The following is a 15,152-nucleotide window of genomic DNA, read 5'->3' as shown; positions in this document are numbered from 1 at the left end:
GGGGAGGCTGGTGTCTGCCTGACCCAGTTGGAAGCTGAGGCGAAGCAGAGCTCTGCCGGCCTGGCCAGGGGGAGCTGGGCCTCCCTATGTGCTGTGCAGCCTTGTGTCGTCTGAAGAGGGGTGTGCTTGTACACTGTCATAGCACTTCGGGGTCAATCCGGTACATAATGTGTACGTGTAGAGTCACAAGTTACCCAGCGCTGGGTGTAGGGCGAACAGGGGTGTATAAGGTAGGCAGTGAAGTGCTTCTACCACTGATTCTCCTGCTGAGTAATTATACACTTTCTCAAGTACTTTGAGGTTGATTTCCTTCCGCCCATCCCCCTTTTCATAGCTTTTGTCTAAGCTACATTTTTTGTCTTTTAGTAACTTTTTTCTTCAGCTTTTTTTTTGTTAGTGCCATAGATCTTAATAAACAAAGCGGGATACAAATGCAGGAAGGCATGTGGGAGTGTAGCACACTAGACACGTTCAATTTAATGCTTTTGTGGCAATAATCTGAGTCTTCTACTATGACCCTAAATAAGATCTAAGTTGCTAATTGGGAAAAAAACCCCTCATTTGTTAAAAATCTGTCAGTCGCTGCTTTGAGTTAGTTACTGGAATTGATAATCTGGTACAGTAGGCCTCTGATGACAGATGTGAGCTGAGCAAATTTCTTTCAGTTGAGGTCATCGCTTTTAAATGTGGCCCTATGGAAGAATTTTTCTTGAGACACAGTATGCATGGCATTTTTGTATACCTACTTATATGCTTATTTCTTCACATCAGAGAAGTTGTTAAAAGAGACTTTATGTAAAGGAAATAAAATTGCCGTGAAGTGATAACACTGCAGTTGTTCAGGTACAGGAACTTGCTATTGAACTATTCCTGAATTTGTGTCACATACCTATTTGTTGACTAGGAAAGGTCAGATGCTAAACTTGTGTTAGCATGGCGTAGTAAGTGGTTGGAGTCCTGAAATCTGAACCAAATGCTGTCTTAAACCTGGTTCCTGTAAATGTGCTGTATTTTGTAGAAGAGGATATCTGCATATGAAAGAAAGGTGGTGAAAGTAGAAGTTGACTGGGCTTAGCACTCAAGACTTCTAAACTGATGCTTCTATTCTAGTAGCAGTATGAGGGTTCCATATTTTGTTTTGAGTGAAACAGGTTTCGGTTGTAACTAAAAATAGCTGTCCTGAAATAGAGTCCTGATACAGCTGTCTGAAATTACCAATAAAAACCTATGTGCTATCAATTTTTTTTTTAATTTTGACTATTCTTTGGTAAATAAAGCTACCATTTGGTTTTGAGGTTCTGGAGTAAGGAAAAAAAGGTAGGTCTATGGTTAACTTCAGACTTGCCACCCAGCCTTATTGAACTAAAGGAATTTCAGTAGTCACTTTTTCTGTCAATGCAGGACTGTGTCCAAATGCTAAAAAGGACTTGGCTGCTAAATTCACATGCAAAAAGAGAAGAGAGGAGAGGAAAAAACAGGGCGAGTGGGGGTGATGACCAAAAAATAAATAGGGCTTTTGTTTTGTTTCTCCAGCCTGGAAATGAATAGAAGTTATCAGTCATAGCAAACAGCTGTCTGCCACATGGTAATATACACTTGCCACAGATGCATAAGACTGGTGATTTAAAAAACTCTATGCTGAGAGTCCTTGTCTCTTGCAAAAACATTTGGCACAAGTACAGTGGCATTATGGGCACTTCTTCAAGGGACCATACTAATAGTGTGATATGCTGGGGAATGTTGGTTGTAGCAGTTCTTCTATTTGTAGCAAACATATCTATCAGGATAGGGGGAAGTGCTGTGTGTGTGAAAGTCCTTGCATACCAAAAGATACACAATCATAAACCAATGGTGAGCTAATTGTACTCTTAAACTTCAGTGTCTTTGTTTCTGATGGGTGTAGTCCTTACTGTTCCAGCAGATGCCCAGTTCAAAGAGTTATTTCTGAGGTGAAAAGCTGACGTGGAATTTTCTTCTCAAGCTTACAGAAATACTGTGTGAGGCAATAGGAAAAAACAAACAAAAATCTTACTTTTGTACTGAATTCTGAGAGCACAAAAATAGACCAAGTTAGAAGTAAAATGCTTTGAGAATCAGACTATGTGACTGTTCAGGCAACTGACTTGACAACTTGTGTGGTACTTTGTTTTCAAAGAGACATACAGGGTAATACATGCAGAGAAGAGGCTTGGGCTCTTCTGTCAGAGCATGTCTGCTGTATTATTTTCATGTTCCCTTCTTTGCTTTTTGTGGTAGAGAAATTATAGAAAAATTAGATCTGTTTTTATTTAGCTGTGTGATCTTGCTGTTACTTTCAGACTTGTAATTTATAGGCTTCTGGCAAGCTTTGGATATGATGCAACCATAGTAACGCTTCCTTTTTTTCCCCCCTCCCTATCAGCCTTCTGCTGCGGTTCACAGATGATACATTCGACCCTGAACTTGCAGCAACGATTGGTAAGTACATGCTGATGCTACCTTACAAAAACTTTTGCCAGCTTCAGTACAGAATTGTAGTTTGTTCAGACTTGTCTAACCGGTAGTGAAGTTCAGACATGTCTGCTTTGGAAAGAATGATGTGGACACAGTTGTAGCGTGCAGCACTCATTGACTGTGCTGGACTGTAGTTGTCCCCTTTATGCAAAAGTATATCCTTGTCTAAGCAAACGGATATAATTGCCACTCTTTAGCATGAAGGTGCAAGTCATAGGTATGGGCAGTGAAAAACTCTAGTGGAACAACCTGGAGTTCGCCGTTTGCCAGCATTTCAGGCTAAAATGGAAATATAGGAGCTACTGTTATGTCTCCTACTATGCAAAATAGCTATCAAGTTGTTTGAATAGTAGTATTACTGTCCAGAACGTGTGTTCTATGTAATATGCTACTTGGTAGCTATCTTAAGGAGACTTAAGACTCCCTTTAGTAGGGGATGTTAGCTTTTGCAACTCCTGATAATACTAGAGTGTACTGGGCTCTGTGTGGCTTCTGCTGTTCCTCCACAGGGAAAGAAATTACAATGTGTCTTTTTTCTCCTACTTAGTTGTCAGTTCCTTGGCAGGTAGACTCATGAGAAAAATGGAAGAGAGTCAGGAATCTAGAGCTACTTTGAAAATAGCAGTGATGTGTCATTGCTCTGTTGGTATGATACCTACCAACAGTAAAGTCAGTTGTGCTAGAGGAGAGTGACCCAGAATGCAGGTTACACTATGTGGATGGTTGTCAAAGGAAGCAAAATGAAACTTCTAAGAATGTGATGCAGCTCTGTGCCAAATTAATAACTTAAGTAATGGAGAATAGATGACTGTTACACACAATGCATTTCAATTGCATTTTTTTACTTTCCCTGTAGGAAGAGTTCTGGCTAAGGACTTACATATTTTTTTTTCTTTGAGCTTGGCTGTTGGTGAACAAAGCCAGCTCTGTCTAATTGGTTAAGAAGTCAATAAATTAATCTATTTTTCATTAATGTTCATAAGATTAGGAGTACTGCTCCATGTAGAGCACTGAGCAGCTATGGGGAGGAATATGGCCTATTTTTGTTCATTTAATTGCTCATAAAAAATGAACTTGTGCAAGAAGCCCTACCTCAGTTGATGAGGGAGGATAGAGTGAAAGGAAACAGGAATGGAACAGATCATGTAGTGAAGATGGCAACCTTGTATTCTAATCTAAATGGTTTTGGCACTGTATATACTTCAAATCATGTTACTCTCTGGGGATGTCATCCATGTGGGCCAGGCAGTCAGTGCAGAATAGATACTTTAGCTTTCATGATGTTTTGGATACCAACAGACTAGTTTAGTCTCAGTGTGGGCATCTGTATTGTGGTGTTTGCTTTTTTTTCTTAATTGTGGTTTTTTTTTTCCATTCTGCTGTTCATGCATAATACTCTTTACCAATGTCAAAAACTGACATCAGTGCACTATTTGAGAAACTTGTGTTATTCTCAGAAAAATAAGCTGCCTTGGGTAAATACTTTGACTTCAGTAGCTGCAGTTGGGATTAACCATGTTTTATTCGACCTAGCAGATCTCCTGTCCTCCTTGCATTCTCTTGAGGCTACATTGTTCACCAGGCTTCATTACTTATTATCAGACTATACATACCCCACTATTTTCTGTTGTCCTTACTGCTCGTGCTTGTCTTTACTTATATTGTCTCTTAACTTTTTAGCCCTCCTTGCACTTAGAATCCTCCAACTCTAAGCTATCCAACTTGTTAGTCACCTGCAACACAAATAATACACTCTAGCTGGTTTTGCACTTGCTGCGAATACAGCATGGCATGCTGGTCTAACTGTGAGAGCAGCATGAAGGTGACAAAGCTATTCCTTGCAGACTGTAAGTCCATGGTATGTTAGTGTGTAGTGCTGAGGCAGTAGGTGTCGAAATGCGGGAGTACAGTCTAGTAGTGCTGTCTTGTTTCTGGCTGCCTTCCAAGGCATGGTGGAAAGCACTGTTAGTTTTCTGTTGTCAAGGGTAGAAACACTGCTCTTGCAAGCTTAGAACTGACACCTCTTTCACAAACATGTCTGTATTTCACGGAAGTATTTAGGGAACATAAATACCCTGTTTGTTCAGTTTAACAAGATTTTCTTGAGTCTTGTGTTTTTTCTATTTGTCCTTTTTTTTATGGCAGACTGATAAAATCCTGGTTATTTAAAATATTTCTTTTTGTTAACTGGCTTTTGTATGTATCGAGCTCCTTGGTTTACTAGAATTATATTTGCCATATCTTGATCACTTTAAAGGATATATTTTGCTGTGCTCTTAGTTAATTTTCATACTTGTTCCTTTCAATGATCAGTCTATAACACATGGGGTGTAGTCACTATTTTGGTTTCTAAAGCATTATCGTTTTAACTTTAAGCCAGCTGTGGTTTCAAAATACACCCATTTGTCCTAAGGGAAGAAAGTTTTTTTCCTTATTGAAACTACTGTGACATACTTTTGATTTGTCACGTTAAGTATCTGATAGACTTGTAATTTCTACAGTTACAGGTTTTGATGTCAGGCTAATGGATAAAATAATGCACTATGAGCTGCTCGACATCCTGGCTGAGCAATGGTGATTTTTTTAGTTTAGAAAAAGAAATATGGAGTTACAGTGGAAGAAGAGATTCTGTTAGTCTAAAAGTTATGCTGAGTGCTGTAAAATTGACAGGACAGGATGCTCTTTAGAATCAATTTGAGTTAACTTGCTAGTGTAGCAGTCTTATATGAACTCAGTGAAGTTCTAAGAACAGGTGTTAATAGTGGCTATTCTTTTCTGTGAACATGACCCTAGAATAATGTGCGATCCTTGCTCATGGCTTGGAGCATTATATTACTGTTAAGATAGGGACTAAGAGTCTTAGTCCCTGAAAAAATGGAGTTCTGTTCAGTTATTGCAAAAGTTAATGTACTTTGGCAAAATTTTGCTTGAAATAAAGGTTATGGGCTTCTTCTAGTGCAGAATGTAGTCTGAAAATCCCTTGACACTTCAGGGAGCACTAGTGAGCTGAAGCTGTGAAACCATGGGATAAAAATTGTGTGTATTTTTAACAATAAAGCTCTTTTAAACCTCAGTTGCAGTGAAATCATAAGTCTGCAGTTTCTTAAGTATCCTATATGCCCTCTGTGACTTGAAGTTAAATGTATTTTGTCAGCTGTTTGCACTTGTTTGTAATCTGCATGGCTTTGGGAATGTAAGTGCAACACACTTATGAGGCCCTACTTAAACATTTTGTGCTAGAATAGTTAAAACAGAAATTCTTATTGTTGTAGCAAGTATGAAAGTCAAAGTGCAAAAAGTTTGCAGTTACACTTGAAAGTTGTTCATATAAAGGTATCGACTTTCCACACTGCTACTTCATTTCAGGGCTGCTGCCTGGTGGGGAGTGAGAGTCACTCCAAAATAATTGAAACATACTTCCAGCTACTTGCTATTTGTAAGCTAAGGATTAAATTATAGCAAAATGGATACTAACTGTATTCAGCCTCTCGAACTCCTGTGTGTACCTGGTCCTGCTGGAGCAAGTCCAGAGGAGAGCCACGAAAATGGTCAAAGGACTGGAGCACCTCCCCTGTGAGGACAGGCTGAGAGAATTGGGGTTGTTCAGCCTGGAGAAAAGAAGGCTTCGAGACTTAATAGCAGCCTACCAGTACTGAAGGGAGTCCTACAGGAGAGATGGGGAAACACTCTTTGTCGAAGAGTGTAGTGGGAGGACAAGGGGTAACGGTTGTAAGCTGAAAGAGGGTAGATTTAGATTAGATATTAGGAAGAAATTCTTTATTGTGAGGCTGGTGAGACAGTGGCCCAGGTTGCCCAGAGAAGCTGTGGATGCCCCATCCCTGGAGGTGTTCAAGGCCCGGCTGGATGAGGCTTTGAGCAGCCTGGGCTAGTGGAAGATGTCCCTGCCCATGGCAGGAGGGTTGGAACTCAATGGTCTCTAAGGTCCTTTCCACCCTAACCATTCTATGATTCTGTGTGTTGCTATATCCTTTGAATTTGAACAGTCATTAATGTCTTCCTTAGCTTGCGTTTTGTGCTGCTTATCCTTGGGCAAGCAGTAGGCTGCTAGTTCCTGTGTATTACCAAAAAAAGAAGGGAGGGGGGAATTGTCAGATATTGAGGTAGATGATGTATCAACAGGAGAACTTTTACTGTGTTGTCCGTTTTTTTTTGGTCACTGGGCATGGTATTGGTGCATCCCTAATGTTGCTGGAATCCTTGTAAGAGACATACTGTGTGTTCAAATAATCCGAAGTTTATCTGATGTGTTTGTTAGAGCAGTTACTGTCATCTAACATTATTTCTAATAGGATAGCAATTATGTAGTAGATAAGTCTATATCGGTTTACCTCCATGTGATCACCTTGAATGGGTCTTGAGATAGGGAAACAGCAAATAGCTAACTGAATGCAGCTTCCTTCTTTATTTTGAAAGTACGTTGTTCCTTGAAACGTACTCGAGGAGAACACATATATGAGTAATGAGTAGACAGATAATCCATTTGAACTATAAACTTGAATATTTGTCCTGAAATATGTGTTTAATAGAGGAAATGTAGTATTGCCTTATTTCCATAAAATATTTTGAGTCAAAAGCCCAAGGGCCTTTTAAGCCATTGCAAAAGCCTGTCAGCAACAAAACCTTGAGTTTTGAGCAAGGGTCATAAGCTAATGGAACTTACTCTTCCTGCTCCTGTAAAAACACAACTTGTTTTCTGAGTTTGATTTCTTTTTCTTTTCTCTGTCCTTTCTCCTTCAAAAATAGCAATAGTATGTTTGAAGGACTAAAATATTTTTTTCTCTCTAGGTGTGGACTTCAAGGTGAAAACTATCTCAGTTGATGGAAACAAAGCTAAACTGGCAATATGGGTAAGTCTTTCCTAAGTTCTTAATGTATTGCTTTGCTTTAGGAATAGTGATGGCTTGTATAATGTACAGTTTGTATAGAATCCTTTTCTGTTTAATATGAAGGTGATTTTGAAGCATAGGAGGTTAATACTGAACCATTCAAAAGGTGGAATGAACTGTGGGACAACTGGTTAATGGGGCAATTCTGTTGTGTATGAGCTTCTTTTGCAGCACTGATTCCACGTCTGGTTGAGAGAGGAGTAGAGAAAAGGAGGAATAAAATGGCACTAAATCAGTCAGACTTTAAAGCAGTGAATATGGCCATTCCTGGGATTTTTTTAATGGGTAATTAATTGTTTGACTTCTAAAGAGTTAGCCCTCGCTAATCTGAGACTTCCTTGTATACATTGTTCTTGTCTCTACTTGACAGGTTTTAAAAGGGTGCACTGCTTAACCTAAATGTTTCGGGCAAAGTTAGCAGTGTATTAAGAGGTTAAGAATTACTGTTGTGTACTCAATTTATGCTCAAAAGTTACTTCTCAAAACAATTTTTAGCCTAAAAACTTTATATCTCTCATACAAAAACTTTTGTAGGCTCCAGGTCAGTGTTATTTGTAGCAGATGCAGCTGAAAGAGGGAGAGGCAGTGTTTGTAATCTTAGCCTTAGTGTGTTCAACATCTTCTATAGGAGTACTAAATTGGCAAGTGAAGAAAGAAAAAGTACTGCCAAGCTTTTATTTTTTAGACACTCACTATTCGGCAAACCAGCCTCCATGCTTGTGTGATTTGAAGCATCTTTTGAACATTCAGACCCAGTTGTGACTTCTTTTACTGAACAGAAATAAAACTTTGTTTCTCATATAAGCAAGATACCTGACCTTTACTTCTTTAGGAAGTAGTAGTGGAAAATGAAATATATATTGCAATACTTCTGTTGCTTTGAGGATGTTTCATATATCGACTAACAAAGAGGACTTATGTCTTAGTGGGATAATGGTAATCGTCACTAAAATAAATGCGCTTGTCAAGGAAAATAACTGCGACAACTTGACAGACAAATAGACATCTGGGAGGAAAACCAGACTGACAGCAGAATGATGAGTGATCATGGGATGAAAGCTATTACCTAGGACTAATTTAGGGTTTATCTTCTCTTGTATTGGTGAATACGAAGAAATAATTCAGGGGTAAATTGGAAAAGAAAAACTTGTAAAGCTGTATCATGACGCAAAACCAGGTTGACATGTGTGGGATTGACTAAGTGACTTGTAGAATGCTGGAAGTCCAGTTCAGTTATTCAGGTTCTTTGTCAGGGAACTGTTTTGAATCCACAATGTTTAATGTATTGCTTGTAACCTGGGGTAACTTGGATTAAGTTATTTAAATCTTCTCTGTATAAAGTCTGCAATGACTGTGTACTAAACTTAATCTCTGGTAAGAAAACAGTGTTCTAATATTTGAGTTTTTTGCAGAGCTGTTGACACTTCAAATTTGAGGATGTAAATTCAGCTTTACTTAACAGAAAAACCTTTGACTTTTCTGCTTCTGCTTTGTCATAGCATGTTGAATGCATGTGCCCTGGCACTGAATCAAATTGAATTGGACCAAGGTGTTTCAAGTGAGGGAGCTAGTTTTGTTGCTGTGGGTTTTGATCCTTGTTACAAGATCTTGGTTAGTACTGCATCTATGCCGCTTTCTTGCGGGTTGCTGCTGTACCAGCTGCAGAACAAATGCTTCCACAGAAATGGCTATCTTGTTGCTATGTATTTAGTACAACTGACAGTTTAAAGGTGTTTTCCAGGACAGACTACATAAAATCTCACAGTTAATGTGCAGTAAAACAGCAGGGAAGGGTATAAACTGAGTTAATCTGGTAGTTGAATATACTTTGAGTCGAGTCTTACTTTGTGTGTTTATTAGAAGCAGAATATGTGAGAGCTAAACAAGGTTCTGCTCAATTTCTGAATAATGGAACTTTCTTAATGGCTTTCTAGGATACTGCAGGTTTCAGAACTTTAACACCCAGTTACTATAGAGGTGCACAAGGTGTTATCCTAGGTAAGTATAGCTTTGCATGTTATTTTGAGTTTGTGGTTTCTCATGCATTGGAGTTATACAAATTTATATAACTTTTCTGTAATATCTAATAGATAGTAAAAATCTTTCACTGTGAAAAATCAATCAGTAAAAATCATCACAATTCATATAGAAAAGGATCTTGAATTTGATATCTGGGCTCTATCTCATGTAGTCAGTCTCACCAACTTGAGAACCACTGATTTTTTGCATGAGATTGAAAGCTGCTGCTATTTGAAGGGGTAGCTTGGAGCTGTCCTTGTGCTTCCAGGAATTTGCCTTTTATTTATTACTTTTGTTTTTTTGCCTGTGCTTTCTGAGCCCAGAGTCAAAAAGAGATTTTTCTCTTCTCAGTGTATTCTTTCCGTATCAGTATGTATACAGCTTTCTCTTTTTCTTCTCCCTATTTCCTAATGCAATTAATACAAACACTGTGGGGTCTGGCTGGGATTTTTTGCTGTTTGTGTCTCCATACTAATGGGATGTTACACATTCAGAATCATTTAGAAAAGACTAGCTTGGAGCATAAAAAAAAAATCAATCTGTGTGGAAGGAACCCAGGCCAAACTCTATAATTGCAACTTCACAGTGAAGTCTCTTTTGCTTGTCTTTCATATATGGCCTGTTAACTAGGCCCTGAGTTCTGAAGTTCTGCTTCTCTGCTGCTAGAAGTGTGGAGTTAACTAAAGTAAGGGCAGGGAAGTAAGCTTAATTTTTTTTTTGAAGCTGCATCTGACTTGAGAGATTCTTGGTAAGTTAGTGTGTCCAGTTAAATTTTTAAACTTGGAATAACCTCTGTCATGAGACTTCCTGGTGGGTTTTGTTTTGTATGTACAGTTTCCCAAGTCTTGAGTTGCATTATCTTCATGGTATAAGAAGATGCTGTCAAGGCATGCCTTGTCAAGCTTCTTAGTTGCTGGCACTGAACCTTCTACATACTGTTGAAAGCTTTAATAATAAACAAGCACTGTTTGGGAGCTAGAAAGTTCTGCTGTTGAGATTTGATCTGACTTTATTCAATAACTGTCTTCTGACTATTTATTTGTTAAATGTCTTCCTAAAAATAAGGTTGTTCTTGCAAGCCAATCTATAGATTTGGTTGAAACCAGCTGTTTAGGCCTGTCTGCACATGGGGCATGAGAATGAAGGGAAGAATACTTCAATAGCTTGAAATGGTAGCTATTAGCCACTGAGTAGTGGAGTTTAGGTTTAACAAAATCTGTTTTTTGTCTGCCCTTTCTGCTTCTAGCATGGCTTATTACAATATCCCACACAAATGCTAAATAGTTTGAAACTCTGAAATGCTGAAAGTTCAGTAGTTCACTGGTACTTTTGAGGATTTGGTGACCAGTTTACTTTTTTAACGAAGTCAGTACCATAGCAGTGGTGTTATACAAGTCTTAGTTACCACTAGTTAACTCAGTGCAGAAGGTCGTGCAATCCTCTTTGAATACCTTTGTGTAGAGATGTTAATAATTATCCTGCATCAGAGGTCTATGACTGTAGAATTCTTTGGAGAGTGATAGTCTCTAGCTGTAAACTAGGGTGTCTCAACATAAATTAGTCTGAGAATAGTAGGTGACTGAATCTTAGAGTTGCTCTGCATCAATATCACCAGTGATTTGAGCTGGTGGATATTCAACTTTTGTTCCAATTGTCATCTTGTTGTAATTGAAATCCTTGGGAGTCCTTTGGTTTTCTAATTTGAAAAGCCATAATTTTTACTCTTTTTTTTAATGTAAGCTGTATTTTGTGGAAAAATATTGGGGAATTAAATTGCTAATGTCTTTCAGTTTATGATGTCACAAGAAGAGATACCTTTGTCAAGCTGGATAACTGGTTAAATGAACTGGAAACGTACTGCACAAGGAATGACATAGTGAAAATGCTAGTTGGAAACAAGATTGATAAGGTAAACTGAATTAAACTACAGTAAGTAATCTTGTTAATCTTGTGTATTTTGTTAATAATGTGTTGTAATGCTATGTCTTGTTATAGGAAAACCGTGAAGTTGACAGAAATGAAGGTCTGAAATTTGCAAGAAAACATTCCATGTTGTTCATAGGTATGTTATAGGTATCTGCAGAGATCTTACTTGATTTTTGTTACATAATGAAAAGTACTGCTTCTGTAGGACTGATAGTCTTTATGTGTACAATCCAATTGATGATATTTCTCCGCTGCAGTATTTACAAAGATAATAGGTATTACCATTTTTTAAAAATTGTCCCTAAATATTTCCAGATATGTATTCTAACTGTGGATGAGTATACTGAAATGCATAAGGATTAAGGGTGGAACACAGGCTCTGCTGTAGTCTGACAAAACCTGTTTTAGGTTTGGGGTTTTGTATGATTTCTTTTCCCAGCCTACTTGCCTAAATTAATAGCAGAAGCAAAATGAAAGAGGGGAAAACTGGTACTGGTGGCCAGCTTTCGGTATAGCAAAAGAGCTGGTACTTGACAGAAATCTGTATTAGAACTGGGATGTAAAAACAGGTAGTAATATAATTAACTTATAAATGGTGGGTGGGACTGAATGATGACACAGTCATGACCGGAACAAATGTGTTGGTCTCATCTTGCTACAAAATGAGATGGATCTTGTAGGCAAAGCCTTGTAATGATAACGTGGATGGTGAAGTGATTCTTTATGCATAAGTTTATTAACACGTTTCATTTAAAGATCATCAGAAATTACTCTATAGGATGACCCCAGTAGCAAAGCAGTTCATTGTCATGTAGACTTAGGTTCCTCATCTCTGATGGCATATCTTTGTCTAGTGCCTTGCTGTGTTTCTTTTTCACTGCAGTGTCAGATGTGGAAATAGAAGTTCCAAGTTAAGGCATAAGCTGTTAAATGCATGGAAAATGAAAATAAACATGAAAACTAAACTATAACTAAATATATATATATGTAACTGCATGCAACATACGCTAAGTATCTGCATAGCTGTGTAGAAGAGCAGGGCAAGCCTTGGTGGGATTGAACAGTTTCAGATAGTGTCTGTTGCTCTCATACCCTCTGAGTAGATTTCCTGGTCTTAGCCAAAGGTAAGGCTCCTGAGTGAAATTACCTAGAATTCTGCAAACTGCAAAAGAAATTAGATACCTTATTGCTTTTTATCAGGTGAGTTATATCATTGCGTCTGAGCCAGAATCCTACAGTATGAATCCTTGCTGCTTATGGTATGATGGTACTGCAGTTCTGACTAATATACAGATTTGAAATACAGAACAGCAACCACATTTATTGGACATCTTAAGTTAGTAGAACCCTCCCTTCTTCTTACTGAAGTGCCTTCCACAGAAAAATAAAGCTAAGCTATAGCTGCCTCCATATATTCTTGTGGCATTCAACTTGGAAGCTCTTCTACAGAGATTCTTTTGAGGTGCTGCCTTATGTGGTGACAGAAATCTGCATACCTGCTAACTTTAGCACTGCTACGTTATTATAGAATATATTTAGAAGTTGTAAGTCTAGGTTGTAGGCTTGAAAGAGAAATACTAAACAAGTTACTGGAAACTATGCTAACGCTTGACTTCTTGCATCCCTTCTCCAGAGGCAAGTGCAAAAACATGTGATGGTGTACAGTGTGCCTTTGAAGAACTTGTTGAAAAAATCATTCAGACTCCTGGACTGTGGGAGAGTGAGAGCCAAAACAGAGGTGTAAAGTTATCAAACAAGGAAGAAGGATATGGAGGAGGAGGAGGAGCATGTGCTGGATATTGTTCTGTGTTATAAACTTTGGGAAGCTTGTTCTTTGCGTATTTAAACAAATAGTGACATCTTTCTGTACATAAATTCATTAAATGCTGTTTTTAGGGACCTTGCAGTTTGCACATATTTGTTTTGTATCCTGGCAGTGAACACTTGTAGGAAAAATGTTCTGCAGCTTTCCCAGTTTGAAAATGTTATGGTAAGCATGCCCAATTTGCAATCTTCAGGTTTTTATAAGTAGCATAAATAATGTGCAAGAACAAATACACTAAAAATTTTACAACTGTATACATTCATCATGTAACTACTCTAAACAAATCCATCTAACAGAAACACATTACTGCATTGTCTGCTCTTTGTCTTATTTTTAAATACTCTTGAAATTATAGAACTATATAGCGTGCACAGATCTTGGAAACAGTATGAGCTATAAATGCTCCATTTAATCTCTTCTAGTATATGCTTTTTTATGGTAATAAAACCAGCAAGATTATGCAGTTCTTAGACAAATCTGCTAATCTTTTGTCTTTCAACAGAGCTGTCTAAAATACAAATTGTCACAGGCCATAGTTGGTGTCAGCACCTTCTTGAAGAGACGCTTTGAAAGCTTCCTTTGCAAAGCTGAGGGACACCCTTTTTTCTTTTTAATCATCACTTCAGTTGATGGAGTTTTAATCCTGTGATATTTATATACTGAATTTGTGGTATTCTTGCACTCTAGGTTTTTATGATGCAGTCTACTCTAGACTTGCTGTAGAAAGTCTTCATTTTTGGCAAGGGGTCTGAATGACATCTTTGTTCTTTCATTGTGAATCAATTTGCCACACTTCAGTATGGATGCCTGGTTTTCCTAAATGTTTGTAATATAACTTTATCTCAAACTGTAGCTCACTGTGGCTGTGAAGATCTCTATCACATGTCTGCTTTGTGCGGCTACTTGTTCAGAAATAAAACTTCCTGTCACAACAGTAAATGGGAAGCTATAGGGCTTCTTGACCTCTGTATGGGCAACTACTATTTCAATGAGTATTCACTTGAATTTACTGTATCAAAGCCAATGGTTTGTTTCAGAAGACTTATATAGATTAATAAATTTTTTTTCCACAGTATTCAACTTTTCTAATCTCTTCCTATTCTAGAGTTGTATATTTTCTAGCACATACAGTTTAAACAAGTTCCCTTCTTACAAATTATTTCTGATTTCTGAAGGACAAGGATGCTGCGTTGTGGGTTTTGGGTTGTTTTCCTGTTTTTGTTTTTTTTTTTTTTAATAATCACTACAGTGCAACTGGTAACTGTCAGTTTCTTGTAAATATAGTGAATTACAGTACCTTTTATTGCTGCAAGGTTTTGTTTAAATGGCAGCATACCTGATCTGTATTTTGCAGCCAGTCTGGGCTGCTTCTGTTAAAAAACACTTTATCCTTCACACAGAAACTTTTTCTGTTCTGTTTTACGCTTACTAGAAAACAATACCAAAATAGGAAAACTTAATCATGCTACTTGTTTTTACAAAATATTGTATCTATAGTATTGTTAATGCAGTGGGATAATTTAAATATGTAAATTTAATATTAAATATATTAAAATGTTATATTTGTGTTACTGTTCTATGCAGAATATGTGGGCTGTGCAAATCTTGTTTATTAGCATTGAGTTCAAAGGATTTCTGGTTTTTGTAAGCTAGCAGTAGAGAAAACTTGCAGGATCATTAAAATTCTGAATAACTTTATTTTAGTATTTTATCAGTAATACTGGGCAAGCATCATAATGTTGGCAGATGCCTGGAATTTATTTCCATACCTGTTTTTCTCCTAGTCTGAGTGCATCCCTATGTTGAGAAGAGACTTAGTTTTCTATTTTTGATAAAAGGTCCTTTTAACCCAGGACCTTGATTAATCTTTCATTCTGCCTTTGCCAGATCTGACAGCTCTTGTTAAAGGAAGGAGCTGCAGGGTACTCTGAACAGTGGAAATTGTTCTGCAAAAGAATCAAGTCATTTGCTCCCTCTTTGCA

The 15,152-nt window shown here is 37.7% G+C and overlaps 1 protein-coding gene across 1 annotated transcript; it reads left to right on the top strand.

The window, feature by feature from the left end:
• The first annotated feature begins 933 nt into the window (after nt 1–933).
• On the top strand, nt 934–14,245 carry RAB18 (RAB18, member RAS oncogene family). The gene is made up of 7 exons (XM_010081699.1): nt 934–941; nt 2,402–2,457; nt 7,300–7,361; nt 9,335–9,398; nt 11,210–11,328; nt 11,415–11,481; nt 12,979–14,245. Exons 1-7 carry the CDS (start codon nt 934–936, stop codon nt 13,158–13,160), a joined length of 558 nt encoding a protein of 185 aa, XP_010080001.1. The 3' UTR covers nt 13,161–14,245.
• Nucleotides 14,246–15,152: the final 907 nt, after the last annotated feature.

This window comes from Pterocles gutturalis, unplaced genomic scaffold (genome assembly GCF_000699245.1).
Source record: "Pterocles gutturalis isolate BGI_N339 unplaced genomic scaffold, ASM69924v1 scaffold44854, whole genome shotgun sequence".
Lineage (NCBI taxonomy): Eukaryota > Metazoa > Chordata > Aves > Pterocliformes > Pteroclidae > Pterocles > Pterocles gutturalis.
Note: the sequence above shows the minus strand (reverse complement) of the source record. Positions and strands in the feature narration are given on the sequence as shown.

What these genes read in the sequence shown, in the direction of transcription:
- RAB18 (XM_010081699.1), top strand. An exon ending in TGAACTTGCAGCAACGATTG is followed by an intron (nt 2,458 to 7,299) that starts GTAAGTACATGC and finishes TTTTCTCTCTAG; the next exon opens with GTGTGGACTTCAAGGTGAAA. An exon ending in AAGCTAAACTGGCAATATGG is followed by an intron (nt 7,362 to 9,334) that starts GTAAGTCTTTCC and finishes ATGGCTTTCTAG; the next exon opens with GATACTGCAGGTTTCAGAAC.